The 21,830-nt window shown below is 40.3% G+C and overlaps 1 protein-coding gene across 2 annotated transcripts in view; it reads left to right on the top strand.

The window, feature by feature from the left end:
- FAM47E (family with sequence similarity 47 member E) overlaps nucleotides 1-21,830 on the top strand; it is a 60,520-nt gene that overhangs the window by 23,673 nt on the left and 15,017 nt on the right. The window contains exons 5-7 of one of the 2 annotated variants that reach the window (XM_077275765.1): nucleotides 6,307-6,507; nucleotides 7,544-7,702; nucleotides 8,744-8,821. In XM_077275765.1, the coding sequence (XP_077131880.1) occupies nucleotides 6,307-6,507; nucleotides 7,544-7,702; nucleotides 8,744-8,821 (438 nt within the window). Of the gene's footprint in view, nucleotides 1-6,306; nucleotides 6,517-7,543; nucleotides 7,703-8,743; nucleotides 8,822-21,830 lie in introns of both variants that reach the window. The other variant, XM_077275764.1, reaches the window with a different exon arrangement.

Genomic DNA, 21,830 nt, shown 5'->3' with positions numbered 1-21,830 from the left:
ATGGGTCTAAAGTAATTTTTGTTGTGAAAAAAGTTAAATGTAAATTTTTTTTCCACATTCCAAAAATTCCTATGAAGCACCTGAAGGGTTAATAAACTTATTGAATGTGGTTTTGAGCACCTTGAGGGATGCAGTTTTTAGAATGTTGTCACTTTTGGGTACTTTCTATCATATAGACCCCTGAAAGACACTTCAGATGTGAAATGGTCCCTAAAAAATGGTTTTGTAAATTATGTTGGAATAATAGGAAATTGCTGGTCAACTTTTAACCCTTATAACATCCTAAAAAAAAAAAAATTGTTTACAAAATTGTGCTGATGTAAAGTAGATAAAAAGTAGATATGTGGAAAATATTATTTATTAACTATTATGTGTGACATAGCTCTCTGATTTAAGAACATAAGAATTCAAAGATGCTTATTTTCCTCACTGTATATACAGTGTGGGCCATTTATATGGATACACCTAAATAAAATGGGAATGGTTGGTGATATCAACTTCCTGTTTGTGGCACATTAGTATATGGGACGGGGAAAACTTTTCAAGAAGGGTGGTGACCATGGTGGCCATTTTGAAGTCGGCCATTTTGGACCCAACTCTTTTTTTCCAATGGGAAGAGGGTCATGTGACACATCAAACTTATTGAGAATTTCACAAGAAAAACAATGGTGTGCTTGGTTTTAACATAACTTTATTCTTTCATGAGTTATTTACAAGTTTATGACCAGTTATAAAATATGTTCAAAGTGCTGCCCATTGTGTTGGATTGTCAATGCAACCCTCTTCTCCCACTCTTGACACACTGATAGCAACACCGCAGAAGAAATGCTAACACAGGCTTCCAGTATCCATTGTTTCAGATGTTGCACATCTCGTATCTTTGCAGCATAGATAATTGCTTTCAGATAACCCCAAAGATAAAAGTCAGGAGAGCTTGGTGGCCAATCAACTGGCCCACGACGACCAATCCACTTTCCAGGAAACTGTTTGTGGGAATGCTCAGACTTGACACCTGTAATGTGGTGGTGCACCATCTTGGGTATCAGGTCCAAGCATTCCTACATGAACAGTTTCCTGTTGATAAAGGCACAGTGTGAGCTGAAACATTGCCCCCTGTGTGCATATATATATATATATATATATATATATATATATATATATATATATATACAGGGGAAAACAGTTTAATCTGGTGTAGGTCCACCATTGTCGGCGATTACAGCCTCAATTCTCCGAGGTATGGATTCATACAAGGTGTGAATTGTTTCCAAAGGAATTTTAGCCCATTCTGCAGTTAAAACACCCTCCAGTTCTTTGAGCGACGATGGCAGTGGAAATCGACGTCTAACTTGAATCTCTAAAATGGACCATAAATGCTCAATAATGTTGATGTCTGGGGATTGTGGGGCCAGATGAGATGCTCATCTTCATTAGAATGTTCCTTGTGCCATGCTTTAATGATTCTAGCTGTATGAATTGGTGCATTATCATCCTGAAAGTTGGCATTCCCTTCCGGGAACAGTGCTTGAACAATTGGATGCACTTGGTCGCCCAAAATTCTTAAATAATCTCGGCTGTTAATTCTTCCATGAAGGGATATCATTGGCCCGGCGGATCTCCACAAAATAGCACCCCAGATCATCACAGAACCTCTGCCATGTTTTACGGTTGGGAGAAAGCAGTCATCAAAGCAAAACGTGGCTACTTTGAAGAACCTGGAATATAAAACATAATTTCAGTTATTTCACACTTTTTTGTTAAGTATATAATTCCACATGTGTTAATTCATAGTTTTGATGCCTTCAGTGTGAATGTACAATTTTCATAGTCATGAAAATACAGGAAAACCTTTAAATGAGAAGGTGTGTCCAAACTTTTGGTCTGTACTGTGTATATGTATATATATATATATATATATATATATATATATATATATATATATATATATATATATAAAAAACTTTTTGTTTCTCCAGCGATCAGTCCAATGGTGGAGTAAAATATACCTTTTATTTATCCATTAAAAAGTTCCAGATATCTTCAGTTACAATATTGCATACATTCAATCCCTTATGGATGACATGTTTTGACACCACATGTGTCTTCCTCCAGGTCCAAATGAGTACTCTACAATTAGACTGATTGCTGGAGAAAAAAAAAGTTTTTTCTTTACATGTGAGGATTTGTCCCAATCCGTTCTCCGTGCGAACTGTAACCACAGGTTGGATGTATTCCTGTTTCTTCAAGGCGGTAAGCTGGCTTTGCCAAAAACTCTTTTAAATATATATATATATATATATATATATATATATATATATATATATAGTAGCATGGCTAAGGGTTATGGTCGACGGGAGGTATGTGTCACAGAGTTGGCTTGTCTCTGTGATGTAACCCGGAGTGTTTTCCTGGGTGTGGTTATAGCTATATAATGTAGGCTACTGCTTAACACAGTACCTGTATGTGGGGAGGTGGAAGCCTCCAGTGTGTGTTGAGGCTCCAGGACTAAGCCTGAAGTACTGGTCACTTATACCTTCTTTTGCCTGAGCTAAACGCAATTTGTCTTTCCGTTATGTTTTGTGGGTTTGTGAAGCAATAAACCCTGAACTTTTAAAGGAACTTGCCTTGTGATTGCCACCCGCTGCACTTGAGCAAGTACAACCACTACAATATACTGTATATTACACACACAGGTGCTTAGAATATCATCAAAAAGTTAATTTATTTCAGTTCTTCAATACAAAAAGTGAAACGCATATTATATAGAGCAGACCTGGGCAAAGTGCGGCCCGCGGGCAACATCCGACCTTCTGGCTGTTTCAGTCCAGTCCACAGACCAAGACAGCCGTGGGGCAGGAAACCAGACGTCCATGGGCCGCACAGTGCCGCCCGATCGCTGTCTCCAAAACTATGTTGCGCCACTGACTCCTTTGGTGGAGGAGGGGCCTCCAGCCACTTCCTCCACCAATCAGCATGTGAAACAGCTGACACGATGAAGTATTTTCATCGCGTCAGCTTTGTACTGCGGAGAGTCAGCGCACCAGAGGCAGGGAGAGAAGCAGAGAGCTAGGAAACCTGAATGACGTGAGTATATGGTGTTCTTTTTTTTTTCATGTGTATGGGATGTTTGGGTGGGCATGGGGAGGTTGTGGGGGTGGCATAGTGCTGCAAATGGGGGTGACATGGTGCTGCACGTGGGGGTGACATGGTGCTGCACATGGTGCTGAACATGGGGGTGACATAGTGCTGCACATGGGGGGGTGACATGGGGCACGTGGCGGTGACATGGTGCTGCACATGGGGGTGACATGGTGCTACACATGGGGATGACATGGTGCTGCACATGTGGAGGTGACATGGTGCTGCACATGGGGGGATAACATGGTGCGGCACATGGGGGTGACATGGTGCGGCATATGGGGGTGACATGGTGCTGCACATGAGGGTAATATGGTGCTGCTCATGGTGGTGATATGGTGCTGCATATGGGTGTGACATGGTGCTGCATATGGGGATGACATGGTGCTGCATATAAAGTGACATGGTGCTGCATAATGGGTGTGACATGGTGCTACATATGGGGGTGACATTGGGCGCATGGTGCTGCATATGGGGGTGACATGCTGAACATGGTGCTGCATGTGGGGGTGACATGCTGCACATGGTGCTGCATATGGAGAAGACATGCTGCACATGGGGAGGCTATGGGGGCGACATGCAGTTTATATATGGAGGCTGTGTGTGGCTCATGCAATGTATATAGGGAGGCTGTGTGGGGCTCATGCAGTATATGGGGAGGCTGTGTGGGGCTTATCCCGCATATGAGGGAGGCTGTGTGGGGCTCATGCCGCATATAAGCGGCTGTTGGGGGGCTCATATGATATACAGAAGGGGCTGTACTTGGGTTCAAACGATATATAGGGGGATGTTAGCATACTTAATTCTGCCCAATATTAAGTGATACAATTAATATTAATAAAATTATCAATAATATAATAATTATAATATATCAATATTAATATTGAGCAGAATTAATTTCGGCCTATTGGTTCGAAAACAGTCACGGTCTCTCGTGTGGCCCCTCGGGAAAATTAATTGCCCACCCCTGATGAAGAGTCATTACAAACCGAGTTATCTATTTCAAGTGTTTATTTCTGTTAATGTTGATGATTATGGCTTACAGCCAATGAAACCCCAAAAGTCATTATCTCAGTAAATTCGAATAATAAAAAAAACACCTACAAATGCTTCCTAAGCATTTGAAAAGGTCCCTTAGTCTGTTTCCATAAGCTCCACATTCATGGGGAAGACTGCTGACTTGACAGATGTCCAGAAGGCAGTCATTGACACACTCCACAAGGAAGGTAAGCCAGAAAAGGTCATTGCTGAAGAAGCTGGCTGTTCACAGAGTGCTGTATCCAAGCATATTAATGGAAAGTTGAGTGGAAGGAAAAAGTGTGGTACGAAAAGGTGCACGAGCAACCGGGATAACCGCAGCCTTGAAAGAATTGTTAAGAAAAGGCCATTCAAAAATTTGGGGGAGAATCACAAGGAGTGGACTGCTGCTGGAGTCATTGCTTCAAGAACCACCACACACAGACGTATCCAGGACATGGGCTACAAGTGTCGCACTCCTTGTGTCAAGCCACTCATGACAAATAGACAACGCCAGAAGCGTCTTACCTGGGCGAAGGAGAAAAAGAACTGGACTGTTACTCAGTGGTTCATGGTGTTTTTTTGCATTTCATTTGGAAATCAAGGTCCAAGAGTCTGGAGGAAGAGTGGAGAGGCACACAATCCAAGCTTCTCAAGGTCTAGTGTGAAGTTTCCACAATCAGTGATGGTTTGGGGAGCCATGTCATCTGCTGTTTTATCAAGACCAAAGTCAGCGCAGACGTCTAACAGGAAATTTTAGAGCACTTCATGCTTCCCTCTGATGACAAGCTTTTTGGAAAATAGAAATTTCATTCTCCATAAGGACTTGGCACCTGTCCACACTGCCAAAAGTACCAATACCTGGTTTTAAAATAACAGTATCAATGTGCTTGATTGGCCAGCAAACTCACCTGACCTTAACCCCATAGAGAATCTATGAGGTATTGTAAAGAGAAAGATGAGACACCAGACCCAACAATGAAGATGAGCTGAAGGCTGCTATCAAATCAACCTGGGCTTCCATAACATTTCAGCAGTGCCACAGGCTGATAACCTCCATGCCAGGCCGCACTGATGCAGTAATTGATTCAAAATGAGCCCCGACCAAGTATTGAGGGCATTTACTGAACATACATTTCAGTAGGCCAACATTTTGAATTTTGAAAAATCATTTTTCAAGCTGGTGTTATAAAGTATTCTTTTTTACCGAGATAATAACTTTTGGGTTTTCATTGGCTGTAAGCCATAATCCTCAACATTAGCAGAAATAAACACATGAAATAGATCACTCTGTTTATAATGACTCTATATAATATATGAGTTAAGCTTTTTGTATTGAAGAACTGAAATAAATTAACTTTTTGATGATATTTTAATTTTGTGAGAAGCACCTGTGTATATATATATTGTAGGATATTGTATGACTATAGGGATCATTATAGAACTGTGCGTGTGGTAGACTTAAAAGTATCTGGACACTTTTATTCTTTACCTAAATGCATGTACTATACGTGCATTTTTTGTAAAATACATATGTATTTACATAAAAAAAAATGTTTCTCAAATCATTTCAGGGTATTTGTGTATTGCATTTTTGATGATTTTTTTTTCTCTGTGTTTTGTTGTGCAAAAAAACAGCTTTTTACAGTGTGTAAAAAAACATAAAAAACGCATGCAAAAAATGCAGCAAAAGTGCAACGCATTAGTATTTACATCAGGCTTTTCTACTGCAAATACTGAACGCTTGTGACAAATGTTTGCACATGTAAAAACACATTCTCTGAAATTATAGATATATAGCCTTTCTTACCACTAATTAGTCCTTTATGATTCAGAAGAATTTTCATTGTGGGTATAAATAGCATGTGGTCTATATTTTAGCTACACATTTACTCTTTATACTTTACTTTAGTATCTATCTGTCATTGAGCAGTTTTGCATCTTTTGAAGTCATAGATTATGCTGAAAACAAATGGATGACACAGTACCCCACTCTAACTTAAAATGGTGACAAAGCTGTGCACACATTGAGAATGCACAAATTTGTACATTATAGTGGTTCCTATTCTTGAAATATTAATAATAACACATCAGATTATTCCAAGTCTTTATATATATTTATTAAGAGTGTGTATTTGCATTCATATTCAGGGAGGGGAGCCATGCAATGTCAATGAATCCACCATCTTCAGTTTATTTGCCAGTGGGTATGAGACAAAGCCTGCCCTCAGTGTCCCTATCCATGTGGTAGAGCTCAACAATGTACCTCCGGAACTAAGAATGTCGGTAGGAGTCTCTCCGCAACACGGCACAGCAAAGACCTCAGCCTTAAGGAACGAATGCCAATCTCGGGTAAATCCAGTGAGTCAACTGTGAGCACATTTCGTGAGAAATCAAGCAAATGCAGATCCTATGAAATATATTATTACAGTATTTGCTTTTTCTGCACAGTTCTGCTTTCATGTATATTCTGTACTAATCCTTTGTAGGTAAAATGAAGTACTTTTTAAATTAAATAAATCACAATGAAGCTTGAACTACATTTTCCTAAGGAACATGCTGTCATTTGTACCTCTCTCTGCTCCTTTCCTATTCCCATGTGCAAACTGCTTCCCTCTCTATTCCCGTGCCGTGACTCTAGTTTTTCATGCTACTCCTTCTTGCACTGTTCCCCATCCTTCCTGCTAGTTCTTCTGGTCCTTCATGTACACTGATTTTTCTACTGGAGCTTTTGCTTATTTCTTCCTTTGGTCATCCAAAGCCATTTGCTTTTTTCATATTGCCTTCATATTATTATTATTATTATTATTGTGCCATTTATTCCATGGCTCTTTACATGTGAGGAGAGGTATACATAATAAAAATAAGTACAATAATCTTGAGCAATACAAGTCACAACTGGTACAGGAGGAGAGAGGACCCTGCCCGCGAGGGCTCACAATCTACAAATTTGCCTTTACCCCAATACTTCATCTGGTCTTTCATGCACTCTGCTACTGTCCGATTTACACCTAATCCTTCCTGCAGATCTCTTTTTCCTTCCTTCCTGCACTCTCTGCTTCTTTGTTTCTTCCTCATACGTTTATTGCGCATTCTAGTCCTTTATCTAGTCCTTCATGCCACCATTTTCCTATATGTTCACTACGTTTCCTGCTCTTTTCTTTCATCTTTTGTAGCTCCTGCTTCCTCCTCCATCTGTCTTGATCTCTGTTCCTTCCTCTCATTTTCTAGGGATTAATCACTGTGATTGAATACTTTAATTAGCTCCGTAATTAAAGTGGCGTTAGATGATTTGAACATTTTACTTCTGGTTATTTTGTCTTTTTTCTTGCATTATAAGCATACATTGAAAGGCAAGTGCATCTTCTATAACATTTCCTTTTTATAGGAGTCCACATACCATCCAAGTTGGGTCAAAACTAGATATGGAGCTTGGTACCTTGATCCTAAAACATGGAAGAGACAGAAAGTCAATGACCCAATGAAAGACCCGACAATAGAAGACAACGAAAAGGGAGGACATTCAGTAGAAAGGCTAAGTCAAATGGTATGGTATATTCCGTTTCTGTGTCTTTAAAAACATATGCTCCTCAACATTGACATTGTATCATCAAGAAGGAAAAATAGTGGAATTATGGAATTCAAAGAATAGATTGACATGTTAATGATATGCAAATGATAAAAACAACATTTGTAAAGCATCTTGATTTACTTATTATCGAGGTTACTCTCTTTTGGCATGCTATCAGTGAGGTTATTAATGGTTGCCAGAACTGTTCTGCTATGCTAAATACACAAGGGCCCGCAAGTCATCAAGATCCGCTGCTGGCATCTTCCTTTACTATTGCCAACCAATGACAATTCAGATGTGCTCAATCAGAGACAAATCCAGCAATGTTGCAGGCCATGGTAGCAAGTTTCGGTCACTCTGGCTACTTAAAGTAGCACAAGCAAAATGCAAACTCCAAGAAGGAAACAAGCCTTTATATATTCTGAAGTGCACGTTTAGAGACCGAGTTAGGCTACTTTCACACTAGCGTTTTTTGCAATCCGTCGTTTTGCCGAAAAAACGCATCCTGCAAAAGTGCTTGCAGGATGCGTTTTTTCCCCATAGACTAACATTAAGCGACGCATTGCGACGGATTGCCACACGTCGCATCCGTCGTGCGACGGATGCGTTGTGCTTTGGCGGATCGTCGGCACAAAAAAACGCTACATGTAATGTTTTTTGCTGCCGACGGTCCGCTTTTTCCGACCGTGCGTGCGCGGCCGGAACTCCGCCCCCACCTCCCCGCACCTCACAATGGGGCGGCGGATGCGCTGGAAAAATGCATCCGCTGCCCCCGTTGTGCGGCGTATACAACGCTAGCGTCGGTAACCTCGGCCTGACGCTAGTATGAAAGAAGCCTTAACGTTATTATTTGGAAACTTGTTTAGTGACACACTACAGCATGTTACAGCTTGTAAACATTTATATATTTTGAAAGAACTACTGCATTGGACATAACCAATGAACAATTCCAGTTGCTTTTGTGATTTAACTTACCATGGAATCTTTAATCAATTTTTATTTAACCAATTTATATAGGATGAAAAGCTTCTGCAGCTTCATGGAACTATTGCCTTTAAAGAGTTTATTGAGAAGAAGGGCTATAGAAAACCAGAGGTGAGTGTTGCCAGTCCCATTTGCTATAATTTTTCATCTAATGTTATATTTTAATAACTTTATCTAAATTCTACTTTATATAAAAATAGGTAAATATGATAATCTTTGGGTGATTATATTTTCACAGCCCAGTGTAAAATTAGTTTTTTGAGGTTATCTAGTTTTCTTTACTGATATATATAGGGACTGTCCACAACTTGGACAACCACTTCTGAACTGCTTTCTATCGCGAACATCATTCTCTCACGACACACATGCCGCGGATGCGACAGTAAAGGGAGGCTCCGCTTTCCACCCACTTGTCCACTCACTTATCACAATAGGCCATCAATGATCTGAGCACACCCCACAGACAGTCCCCACATACACGCCACACTTTACGCTGCCACCACTCACTGTTTTGCCAAACCAGAGAGACACTTGTACTGGGCAACACATTAGTACACATGCACAAGCAGCTTTCCTAAGCTCCTTAATGGTTCACTACTTGCACTCTGGCTGCAAGGTAACACAACCAAGCTATTCTATTGTGGGTACGTTAGAGCAACAAGAACAAACTTAATTCTAAAAAAAAGTACAGTTCTTAAGGTTACAAAATATGAAATAACAAAAGCACATACATACCGGCAAAAACAATATAAAAGAAAAGGGATAAAATACAGATACGTCTTCGAAATTGGATCTGTTAACGCTTCTAGCGGAGGAGAACACTACAAGAGAAGTGGACAGATCTGCAATACACATTGCTTCTCCTGTGTTCTGTCACAGATATTATTTAGATGACATGTAATAAATGGTCTCAGCAGACCCCTCACTTCTCCCTCTGCTGAGGCAAGAGGTGGACGGCTGATTAGATTCGATCCTAATCCAGTTTTAGCCCTCATTTCTGCTGTGGGTCATATTTTTTCCCAGGAACATCGTAGAAAAACAATATGTCCATCATCTTACTGAACATCTTCAAGCATTCCATACATGCCATACATGAATATGATATATCTATAATTCAGAGAGATATTGTGCTCCTGTGGGTTGGCAGCTAACAAACTTTTGCAATTTTACTCACAGATGCGAATATGCTCCCTGATCATGGATATATTCATGAATTCTGTAAAACTAGAATTATAATACAAAAAACATAAATTATTGTTATATCTTGTCCTGACTATGCAGTGCAGACAGAGCAGCTGCACAAGATGAAAGGCTTGACGCCCCTTCGATTAACACTTTATGTGCCAGTGGAGACATGTAGAGACACATCTGCTGGCCTAAATGGTTATCCAACAGCTACCTGTTAAATACTCTGTATACACACTGCTCTTCATCAGATAACCTGCTTCAATTAGGCTACTTTCACACTAGCGTAGTTTTGCCTACGTCACAATGCGTCGTTTAGGAGAAAAAACGCATCCTGCAAAGTTGTCTGCAGGATGCGTTTTTTCCCCATAGACTTACATTAGCGACGCATTGCAACGTATGGCCACACATCGCATCCGTCGTGTGACAGATGCGTTGTGTTTTGGCGGACCGTTGGCACAAAAAAAGTTCCATGTAACTTTTTTTGTGTGTCGAGTCTGCCATTTTCGAGCGCACCCCCTCCTCCCCGGACATTACAATGGGGCAGCGGATGCGTTGAAAAACTGCATCCGCTGCCCACGTTGCTACTTTAACACACTGTCCGTCGGTACGTCGGGCCGACGGTTTGCGACGGCCCGTACCGACGGACTAGTGTGAAAGTAGCCTTACCTGTTCACAACAGATGATGCAGGCAGTGATCCAATGCCCCCAACTTTTGTTCTGTATAACTCATAACCCCACTTATGACACTGTATTTGTCCAAGAAAAGTGTAAGCAGTAAAGACAATTAGTGGCCACTGATAGCCTGTTCTGGAGTAGGAGAGGTAAGTATGTTTTTTTTAAAATTTTATTTTAAACAGGGCAATACAGTTTTGAAGAATCCTACTTAAACAAACCCTTGAAATCACTGGATGAAAGTTAAACCACTTTCCAATATACTTTTGCCCTGATTCATCAAGACCAGTATTTTACACACCAATGTTGATTGAGGGAGTGCTGGAGAAAAATGTGACAAATTCACTTCCTTACTCCTCTCCTAATGATTTTTTTTTTTAAAGAGTAGGCCAGCCAGTGTGAATCGGCACGTTCGAATTGACTTCTTTACACCATCCTTGATCCCATTTCTGGCACCAAGAAAATTCTGTCTAACAGTAGATTGATATATTTCTTTGAGAGAAACGATTCAGTATAACCTGTTTTTTTATCATTTAAACTTCGGCTCTTTCTGAGATTTTCAGTTCAGTGAGTGGTCCTATCACTGAGTTTTCTTTGTATGCACATTTATAAAAAGAAATCTGCAAGTCACTGTTAGGACCGACCACCGGAATAAAAATTCTAGAAAGAGCAGATGTTTAAAGGATGAAAACACAAGTTATTCTGTATCCTTTCTCACAAAACTATATATCAATTCGTTCAGCTCCTCCTTCTCCATAACATGGTGCCTGGTGACCGGTTCCCTTCCCAGATTTTAAAGGTAATCAACAGAAAATAAGGGGGAGCCGTGAAGCTAGGTTCACGTACTGTACATGCAGTGTTCAGAAAATAAGATTGTAAAGGAAACCCTGAGAAAGCCATGATGGAACCATTCACTATTGTGAGGGCAATAGAATCTTTTTGTATTCGATCTGGCCTCCATAGTGGCTGTGTTCATCTTTTTTAGATATGTACAAAAGTAAAGTCTTCCAAGTGACTTAACAAAAAAATATAACAGTGGCACTCATTTTCATAATGAATTTACCTTATATACAGTCATGGCTGAAAGTGTTGGAACCTTTGAAATTGTTCCAAAAAATGAAGCATTTCTCCCAGAAAATTATTCCAAATACATGTTTTATTATTCACAAGCTTATTTTCTTTGTGTGTATTGGAACTACACAAAAATGTAGTTAAAAAAAGGAAATTAGACATAATTTCACATAAAACCCCCAAAATGAGACTTCCAACATTTTTGATACCTTCAATTTATATATTTATAAGTAATATATTTATTATATTATAATATTTGGTTGCATACCCTTTGGAATAAATAACTACAAGCAGTCGCTTCCTATATTCATCAACAAGCTTCTTACACCTCTCAACTAGAATTTTTGACCACTCTTCTTTTGCAAACTGCTCCAAGTCACTCATATTTGAAGGGTGCCTTCTCCCAACAGTAATTTTAAGAACTCTCCAGCGCTTTGTTCCCATCCATTTATGGGTGCTTCTTGAAGTATGTTTGGGATCACTTGTCCTGCTGGAAGACCCATGACCTAGGATACAAACCCAGCTTTCTCACACTAGGCGCTACATTGCGACCCAAAACCCTTTGGTAAATCTCAGGTTCCATGATGCCTTGCACACTGTCAAGGCACCCAGTGACAGAGATAGCAAAACAACCCCAAAATATCTTTGGGCCTCCACCATATTTGACTGTAGGTACTTTGATCTTTTCTTTGTAGGCTTCATTTCTTTATTGGTAAACAGTAGAATGATGTACTTTACCAAAAAGCTTCATCTTGGTTTCATCTGTCCACAAGACACTTTCACAGAAAGATTTTGGCTTACTCATGCACATTTTGGCAAACTGCAGTCTATTGTTTTTATGGCTCTATGTCAGCAGTGAGGTCTTGCTAGGTCTCCAGCCATAGGGTTTCAGTTCATTCAAATGTTGAAGGATAGTTTGCGCTGACACTGATGCTCCCTGAGCCTGCATCATGACAGCTTGAATTTCTTAGGAACTTGATTGGGACTGCTTATCCACTATCCGTACTATCCTGTATTGCAACATTTCTTCAATGTTTCTCTGCCTTCCACATCCAGGGAGATTAGCTAGAGTGCCATGGGTTGTAAACATCTTGATTATGTTGTGCACCGTGGACAAAGGAACATCAAGATCTCTGGAGATGGACTTGTAACCTTGAGATTGTTAATATTGTTCAACAATTTTGGTTCTCAAGTCCTCATACAGTTCTCTTCTCCACTTTCTCCATGCTTGTGTGGCACAATGCAAAGATTGAATCACCTTCTCCCCTTTTTAGCTGGTTTCAGATGTGATTTTCATATTGCCCACACCTGTTACTTGCCACAGGTGAGTTTGAAAGAGCACCACATGCTGTAAACAAGGTTGTTGTTTACCCACAATTTTGGAAAGGTGCCAATAATTTTGTGCAGCCAATTTTTGACGTTTTGTGTGAAATTATGTCCAATTTGCCTTTTTTTCAGTTTTTTTCTGTTATTCCAATACACACAAATGAAATAAACATATGTATAACAAAACATACAGTTGTGCTCAAAAGTTTACATACCCCAGCAGAATTTTTGCTTTCTCTGCCCTTTTTCAGAGAATAAGAATGATAACATCAAAACTTTTTCTACTCATGGTTAGTGGTTGGGTGAAGCCATTTATTGTCAAACTACTGTGTTTTCCATTTTTAAACCATAATGACAACCCAAAGCATCCAAATGACCCTGATCAAAAGTTTACATACCCTGGTGATTTTGGCTTGATAACATGCACAGAAGTTGACACAAATGGGTTTGAACGGTAACATCCTCACCTGTGACCTGTTTGCTTGTAATCAGTAATGCAAAAGAATTGTCAACTGATATACGGGAAAAAGTAGTTGAACTGTATAAAACAGGAAAGGGATACAAAAAGATATCCAATGAATTGATAATGCCAGTCAGCAGCGTTCAAACAGTGATTAACAAATGGAAAATCAGGGGTTCTGTAAAAACAACCATGGTCAGGTAGAACAACAAAAATGTCCACAACTGGCAGGAAAATTGTTCGGGATGCAAAGGAAAACCCACAAATAACATCAGCTGAAATACAGAACTCTCTGAAAACTATCAGTGTGGCTGTTTCAAGATGCACAATAAGGAGGCACTTGAAGAAAAATGGACTGCAAGGTCGAGTCGCCAGAAGAAAGCCATTACTGCTCAAATGCCACAAAGTATCTCACCTACAATACGCAAAACAGCACAGAGACAAGCCTCAAAACGTCTGGAACAAGGTAATTGAGTGATGAGACCAAAATTGAACTTTTTGGCCACAACCATAAACGTTACATTTAGAGAGAGGTCAACATGGCCTATGATGAAAGGAACACCATTCCTACTGTAAAGCACGGAGGTGGATAGCTGATGTTTTGGGTATGCGTGAGCTACAAAGGCACAGGAAACTTGGTCAAAGTTGAAGGAGAGATAAATGCAGCATGTTATCAGGAAATACTGCAGGCAAATTTGCACTCATCAACCTGGAAGCTGCTCATGGGACGTACTTAGATGTTCCAACATGACAACGATCCAAAACACAAGGCCAAGTCAACCTGTCATTGGATAGAGCAAAATAGAGTGAAGGTTCTGGAGTGGCCATCTCAGTCTCCTGACCTTAATATCATTGAGCCACTCTGGGCAAATATCAAGCGCGCAGTTCATGCTAGACAGCCCAGGTATTTACAGGAACTGGAGGCTTTTTGCCAAGAAGAGTGGGCAGCTTTACCATCTAAGAAAATAAGGAACCTCGTCTACAACTACCACAAAAGACTTCAAGCTCTCATTGATGTTAGAGGGGGCAATACACGGTAGTAAGAATTGGGGTATGTAAACTATTGATCAGGATCATTTGGATGTTTTGGGTTGTCATTATGATTTAAAAAGAGAAAACACAGTAGTTTGACAATAAATGGCTTCACCCAACCACTAACCATGAGTGGAGAAAAAGTTTTATCATTCATATTCCCTGAAAAATGGCCAAGAAAGCAAAAATTCTGCCTGGGTATGTAAACTTTTGAGCACAACAATTTTGTGGGAGTAATACTTCAATTTGTAGAACAATTTCAATGGTGCCAACACTTTCGGCCATAACTATCAGTACACTGTGAACAAGTCCAATATCCAATACCTTGACATATGTCTACATGTACAAATGACTCACATTCCAGCTCTGTAACACCCTATAACAGCATTGAGGATAGTGTTAACAACTGTTCCTTTTTTAAAGGCACTGTGACCCTTGGAACTGTGATTGCTGGGTTTCCTCCCTTATTTACAGACAGCCTTGGCGTAAAGCCATTTCCTTACATGAAAATAGAGTAAATGTGGTTAGAAGATTTAGTCTAGTGCCACCAATCAGTTCAAAAATGAAAAATAGCAAGGTAGGGCTGTAGTTACATAAATAATAAATAATAAAATATAACTTTTAATCTTATCTGTTTAAAATGAGCTGTAATATCTCATAAAATCCATATAATACACAACAAACAACATTTAAATACTCCTTAGTGCTTCAATCATGCACTATATTCTCCAGCACAATGCACTTTTTATCAATATATGGGATATTGCTTCCCCCAAAGCGAAAAAAAAATGCTTCTTAAAGTGGTCCAATCTATGTCTGAATATGCCACTTATATTAACCGTTGAGATACAGGAACAATCTCACCAAATAAAGTCCCTTGTTTCACGGTCTGAGTCAGGGTAGGTTGCGATGCTTCTATTCATGAGGGGGCTCTCCACTTGCCCTTTTCGAGACCTCATTACTCTAAGTCTCATCCAACTCTCCCGACGTCCTCCTTCATAACAGAATCTCCCGACGCGTTTCTTATTTCCCAGTCATCAGGGGAGAGGTCATTCAATATAGCGGCAAGTGTGCCATACACCATACAGGCATGCACACTTAGGAGGGTAGGTCACCGCGCGTACGATGTCTTACTTTTATACTGAAGTGTCCATCTCTCTGCGCGTGTGGATTGCCGGAGCTCCATTTCCGGGTGCCTGGCGGTCACATGATCTACGACGCAATGCGCTCCCTTCGGAGGTGTGTCATCATGAAACGCATGATGGCACGCAAACTTCTCCACATGTAACTAAGGAGTCGCATAGTTAATCTGCAGCTTTCATTTTAATGCGGCGCATAATACCAAGCCAGCATCATTACCGGTCCGGAGGATGGTAGAATTCACTCCTTCTCCGGAGGGAGCAGAAAAAAGTGCCTGCCATGTATAACCTTATTTCACCCCTCCAATCCTCCTAACAATTCATTATATATTTTGTATACAGGGGGGAGGGTATATTCCCATATTTCTTTAATGCATCCTACAACCTCCAATCCTTGGAGGGAGGATCTAGTAGGCAATGTCTTTATGGTTTCCTAACTTCGGGTTTTCAACACATCTATCCCAGTGATTCCTCCAGGAATTTTCCCAGAGCTAATAAAGCCATATCCATTTCTTTTGATTTTTTAATTACCAATGATTTTTAATCAAAGATTTTTAATCAATGATTTTTAATCTTTTTTAATCTTTTTTAATCTTTTTAATCAGAATTCCTATCCTAGGGGTTATATAGGGGGGTTTCCCCTTCAGGTTACAAGATATAGGGGAGTGGTAAATAGGGTCCTTTACTTTAAAGAGGTTCACCTTTAGTTGTTTCAAATGTATATTTGGTTCCAGAAATTAGTCTTAGAGGGGGAGTGACGATTGGAGACCTAGTGGGCCTTGGGCTTGCTACTTCACCCTAATACATCCCTAATTTCCTTCCTACCTTGTCAGTGGGGGTTGGCACCCTAAAAACGAGAGCTGGCGCCCCCAACTCCACGGCGGCTGTCCCTACATAATCCTATCATTCCCTATCTTAATCAGTATTCTACCTATGTGCCAGAAAAAGGAACGCCATAAGTGTGATAGATCAGGATAGAATAGAGAGGGGTTTCTTTTAGAGGAATGAGACAGGGGGGTCGTTAGCAACACTAATTATAAAAATTGATATATGTTGCCAGGGTTACCGTTTTTATAAGAAACAAGAAAAAGTCAGGTTCTCATTGAGACCCAGGGGTTGCTGTGTTTTTAGACGAAATATCCACTTCGTCTCGCATTGCAACACCCTCCTGTCCCAGTCTCCACCCCTTTTTGGTGCCTCTATCTTATCAATCCCCATGAATCTCAAGCCCGATACATCCCCATCATGTACAGTGGCGATGTGTCTTGCCAGGGGTGTATCTCTCCCCAAGGCAATGTCCCTCAGGTGTTCTCCCACTCTTCTCCTCAATTCACGTGTGGTCTTTCCCACATATTCCATGCCGCATGAGCATGTTGCCTTATATATGATTCCTCTAGACCGGCAATTTATAAAGTGGCGAATTTTGTATTCCTGGTTGGTAACATTGCTTTTGAAGTATTGGCCCGTTTTCATTACTGGACAACCTACACATCCCTTACATCTGTAACAACCTTTGATTTTATTGGTCAACCACATTTCATTTTTTGGAGGAGTAAAGTGGCTCCGTACAATCCTATCGCTTATTGATCTCCCTTTTTTATAGGTGATCAGGGGATAGGGTCCCACCAGGTCTCCAATGTCATCATCCATCCTCAAAATTGACCAATGTTTTGTAAGGATTGACCTAACTTTATCCGCTCCCGAACTATAAGTCGTAATGAATCGACTTTTCAAGTCTCCCTCTTCTCGGTTTGTTGGATTCAATAAACCCGTTCTATTCATGCCTCTCGTTTCTCTATAAGCTTTCCTGAGTATCCCATCCGGGTACCCTCTATTTTGGAACCGTTGACGTAAATCCGTCGCCTGTTCCCTGTAATCCATTTCTGAAGAGCAGTTTCGGCGAATTCTTATGTACTGCCCTTTGGGGATGCCCTTTTTCAAGGGAGGGGGATGGTGACTCTCCCACCTTAAAAGGGCATTTGTAGAGGTAGGCTTGCGGTATGTTTTTGTATGAATGTGCCCTTCAGCTCTCTTTTGGATGCAGAGGTCTAAGAAAGGGAGTTGGTCCTTATTATATTCAAAGGTGAATTTTAGGCCTAAGGGATTTACATTCAATTTAGTGACAAAGTTAACCAACTCCGATGTTTCTCCATTCCAGACTAATAAAACATCGTCCAGATATCGTGCCCAGAATATTATCTTTGAGCATTCATCCTCATAATCATCCCCAAAGACTATTGTCTCCTCCCACCAGCCCAGGAGCAAATTTGCGTACGATGGCGCACAAGAAATGCCCATCGCAGTGCCCCTGAGCTGGTGGAAGATTTTGCCATTGAATGTAAAGATGTTTCTTGTCAGACAGAATTCAAGTAACTCGAGAACAAACCTGTTGTGTTCCTGACACTGTTGACCTCTACCCTTCAGAAAATATTCTACCGCCCTTATTCCATCAGCATGGTTGATAGATGAATATAGGGCTTCAACGTCTATACTGCAGAGTATAGATTCTCGATCTAGGGTTAAGCCATCTAGTTTTCTCAAAAGGTCCGTTGAGTCCCTAGTATAGGAGTTCAGAGCTGATGCAAAAGGTTTTAAAATCTTGTCTAGATATATCCCCACACAGTAGCTAACGCTCTCAATTCCAGATACTATTGGCCTTCCTTTTAAGGGTAGTAAGCCCTTATGCACTTTCGGGAGGCAATAGAACGTTGCCATTGTTGGGTGTTTCGGATATAGGAAATTATATTCATTTTTATCAATAAGTGATTTGGTAAGTCCTCTATCTAAGATCTCTTTTAGAGTTCTGACAAAGGTGGGAGTGGGATTACTTGATAACTGTTGATAAGACTCATAGTTGTTTAGTACATTCTCACACATAAGTTGATATTTCGTGACATCCATTATTACTATATTCCCACCTTTGTCTGAGGGCTTACAAACTATATTCCGATCTTGCTCTAAATTCAACAGCGCCTCCATTTCTTGCTTAGATAGATTAAAAGTAGTCCCCCTATTCCTTTTCTTGGCTAGGTTTTCCAGATCTTTCATTACTAATTCAAGGAATACATCCAGTGTGGATTGATCTCCTGAATTAGGGGGCATTTTATGGCTTTTGGCCCTACAGTCTGTAAACGGGCCCTCCCCTGTATGTTCTGGTAAAGGGTCAGATAGCCCATAGAGTAATCTTATATCTGGTAGCAATGTGTCTGGAACATTCATCTCCATACTTGTGCGTTTATCTTCCCTAATGAAGTGCTTCCTCCACTTCAATTTTCTCACAAAGAGATGCAAATCTTTCACGCTCTCAAACAGTTGAAAATCGGATGTAGGTACAAAGCTCAAACCTCTATTTAGCACCTGTAATTCTGTATCATTCAAGACCTTTTCAGACAAATTAATGATCTGATTGGGTTCGGCCTCTGTCAGTTGCTTGTTCCTGGTTTGCTTCTCAGGAAATAGCCCTGATCTAAAAAACGGTTGTTGGTTATTCTGTCCCCTGGTCTACTTCTTTGATTTCCCCTCCCTCTTTGTCTCCCCCTAGGTGGTTTCGTACGTATCTCTGAATCCGAGAGGTCCGTATCCGTAGAGGATATGTCCGTCTCAAAATTTCTGTTAGAATTACTTTGGAAATTCCTATTCACTGGGATGTTGTATGCTTTATTCTCTTTAAATTCTTGTAGGTCCCGTACAAAGTTACGATGCTTCCTTTCTTTTATATTATATTGGTATCTTTCAATTACGTTTTGGAGAAGGGTCTCTTTTGAGGCAAAGTCAGGCTCCGTTGAGAATTTTTTTGTGATCTCTATTTGTTCTTTCAACTGATCACTAGTTTTTGATAGAGTCTTTTTTTCTTCTTCAAGAAGGATATTCATAAACCTCAAGGAGCCTGCCGTTGCCTCTTTTTCCCACCGTTCTCCCAGGAGGCACCCCCTGTACCTAAATCCTGGTTGCAGAGTTATTCTCAGGTGTCTTGGAACTATTCCTGCCTTTATATAGTTTTCCAAACTCTGCACTTCCCACCAACTAGAGACTTGGTTCTTGTAGATTCTAGTTAGCTCTTTAAAGGCGTTATTATAGGAAGGAGTATATTTTGGTTGTATAAAGGTATTCTCTGAGAAAACCTCTTTTACCTCTGCCACCCAGGTGTCTGTGTTGATTCCCTTAGTCAGAAAACCGGCCATGCCGTTATTTAGTAGATTTAGTCTAGTGCCACCAATCAGTTCAAAAATGAAAAATAGCAAGGTAGGGCTGTAGTTACATAAATAATAAATAATAAAATATAACTTTTAATCTTATCTGTTTAAAATGAGCTGTAATATCTCATAAAATCCATATAATACACAACAAACAACATTTAAATACTCCTTAGTGCTTCAATCATGCACTATATTCTCCAGCACAATGCACTTTTTATCAATATATGGGATATTGCTTCCCCCAAAGAGAAAAAAAAATGCTTCTTAAAGTGGTCCAATCTATGTCTGAATATGCCACTTATATTAACCGTTGAGATACAGGAACAATCTCACCAAATAAAGTCCCTTGTTTCACGGTCTGAGTCAGGGTAGGTTGCGATGCTTCTATTCATGAGGGGGCTCTCCACTTGCCCTTTTCGAGACCTCATTACTCTAAGTCTCATCCAACTCTCCCGACGTCCTCCTTCATAACAGAATCTCCCGACGCGTTTCTTATTTCCCAGTCATCAGGGGAGAGGTCATTCAATATAGCGGCAAGTGTGCCATACACCATACAGGCATGCACACTTAGGAGGGTAGGTCACCGCGCGTACGATGTCTTACTTTTATACTGAAGTGTCCATCTCTCTGCGCGTGTGGATTGCCGGAGCTCCATTTCCGGGTGCCTGGCGGTCACATGATCTACGACGCAATGCGCTCCCTTCGGAGGTGTGTCATCATGAAACGCATGATGGCACGCAAACTTCTCCACATGTAACTAAGGAGTCGCATAGTTAATCTGCAGCTTTCATTTTAATGCGGCGCATAATACCAAGCCAGCATCATTACCGGTCCGGAGGATGGTAGAATTCACTCCTTCTCCGGAGGGAGCAGAAAAAAGTGCCTGCCATGTATAACCTTATTTCACCCCTCCAATCCTCCTAACAATTCATTATATATTTTGTATACAGGGGGGAGGGTATATTCCCATATTTCTTTAATGCATCCTACAACCTCCAATCCTTGGAGGGAGGATCTAGTAGGCAATGTCTTTATGGTTTCCTAACTTCGGGTTTTCAACACATCTATCCCAGTGATTCCTCCAGGAATTTTCCCAGAGCTAATAAAGCCATATCCATTTCTTTTGATTTTTTAATTACCAATGATTTTTAATCAAAGATTTTTAATCAATGATTTTTAATCTTTTTTAATCTTTTTTAATCTTTTTAATCAGAATTCCTATCCTAGGGGTTATATAGGGGGGTTTCCCCTTCAGGTTACAAGATATAGGGGAGTGGTAAATAGGGTCCTTTACTTTAAAGAGGTTCACCTTTAGTTGTTTCAAATGTATATTTGGTTCCAGAAATTAGTCTTAGAGGGGGAGTGACGATTGGAGACCTAGTGGGCCTTGGGCTTGCTACTTCACCCTAATACATCCCTAATTTCCTTCCTACCTTGTCAGTGGGGGTTGGCACCCTTAGGGTGCCAACCCCCACTGACAAGGTAGGAAGGAAATTAGGGATGTATTAGGGTGAAGTAGCAAGCCCAAGGCCCACTAGGTCTCCAATCGTCACTCCCCCTCTAAGACTAATTTCTGGAACCAAATATACATTTGAAACAACTAAAGGTGAACCTCTTTAAAGTAAAGGACCCTATTTACCACTCCCCTATATCTTGTAACCTGAAGGGGAAACCCCCCTATATAACCCCTAGGATAGGAATTCTGATTAAAAAGATTAAAAAAGATTAAAAAAGATTAAAAATCATTGATTAAAAATCTTTGATTAAAAATCATTGGTAATTAAAAAATCAAAAGAAATGGATATGGCTTTATTAGCTCTGGGAAAATTCCTGGAGGAATCACTGGGATAGATGTGTTGAAAACCCGAAGTTAGGAAACCATAAAGACATTGCCTACTAGATCCTCCCTCCAAGGATTGGAGGTTGTAGGATGCATTAAAGAAATATGGGAATATACCCTCCCCCCTGTATACAAAATATATAATGAATTGTTAGGAGGATTGGAGGGGTGAAATAAGGTTATACATGGCAGGCAC

This window comes from Ranitomeya variabilis, chromosome 1, assembly GCF_051348905.1.
Source record: "Ranitomeya variabilis isolate aRanVar5 chromosome 1, aRanVar5.hap1, whole genome shotgun sequence".
Lineage (NCBI taxonomy): Eukaryota > Metazoa > Chordata > Amphibia > Anura > Dendrobatidae > Ranitomeya > Ranitomeya variabilis.
Note: the sequence above shows the minus strand (reverse complement) of the source record. Positions and strands in the feature narration are given on the sequence as shown.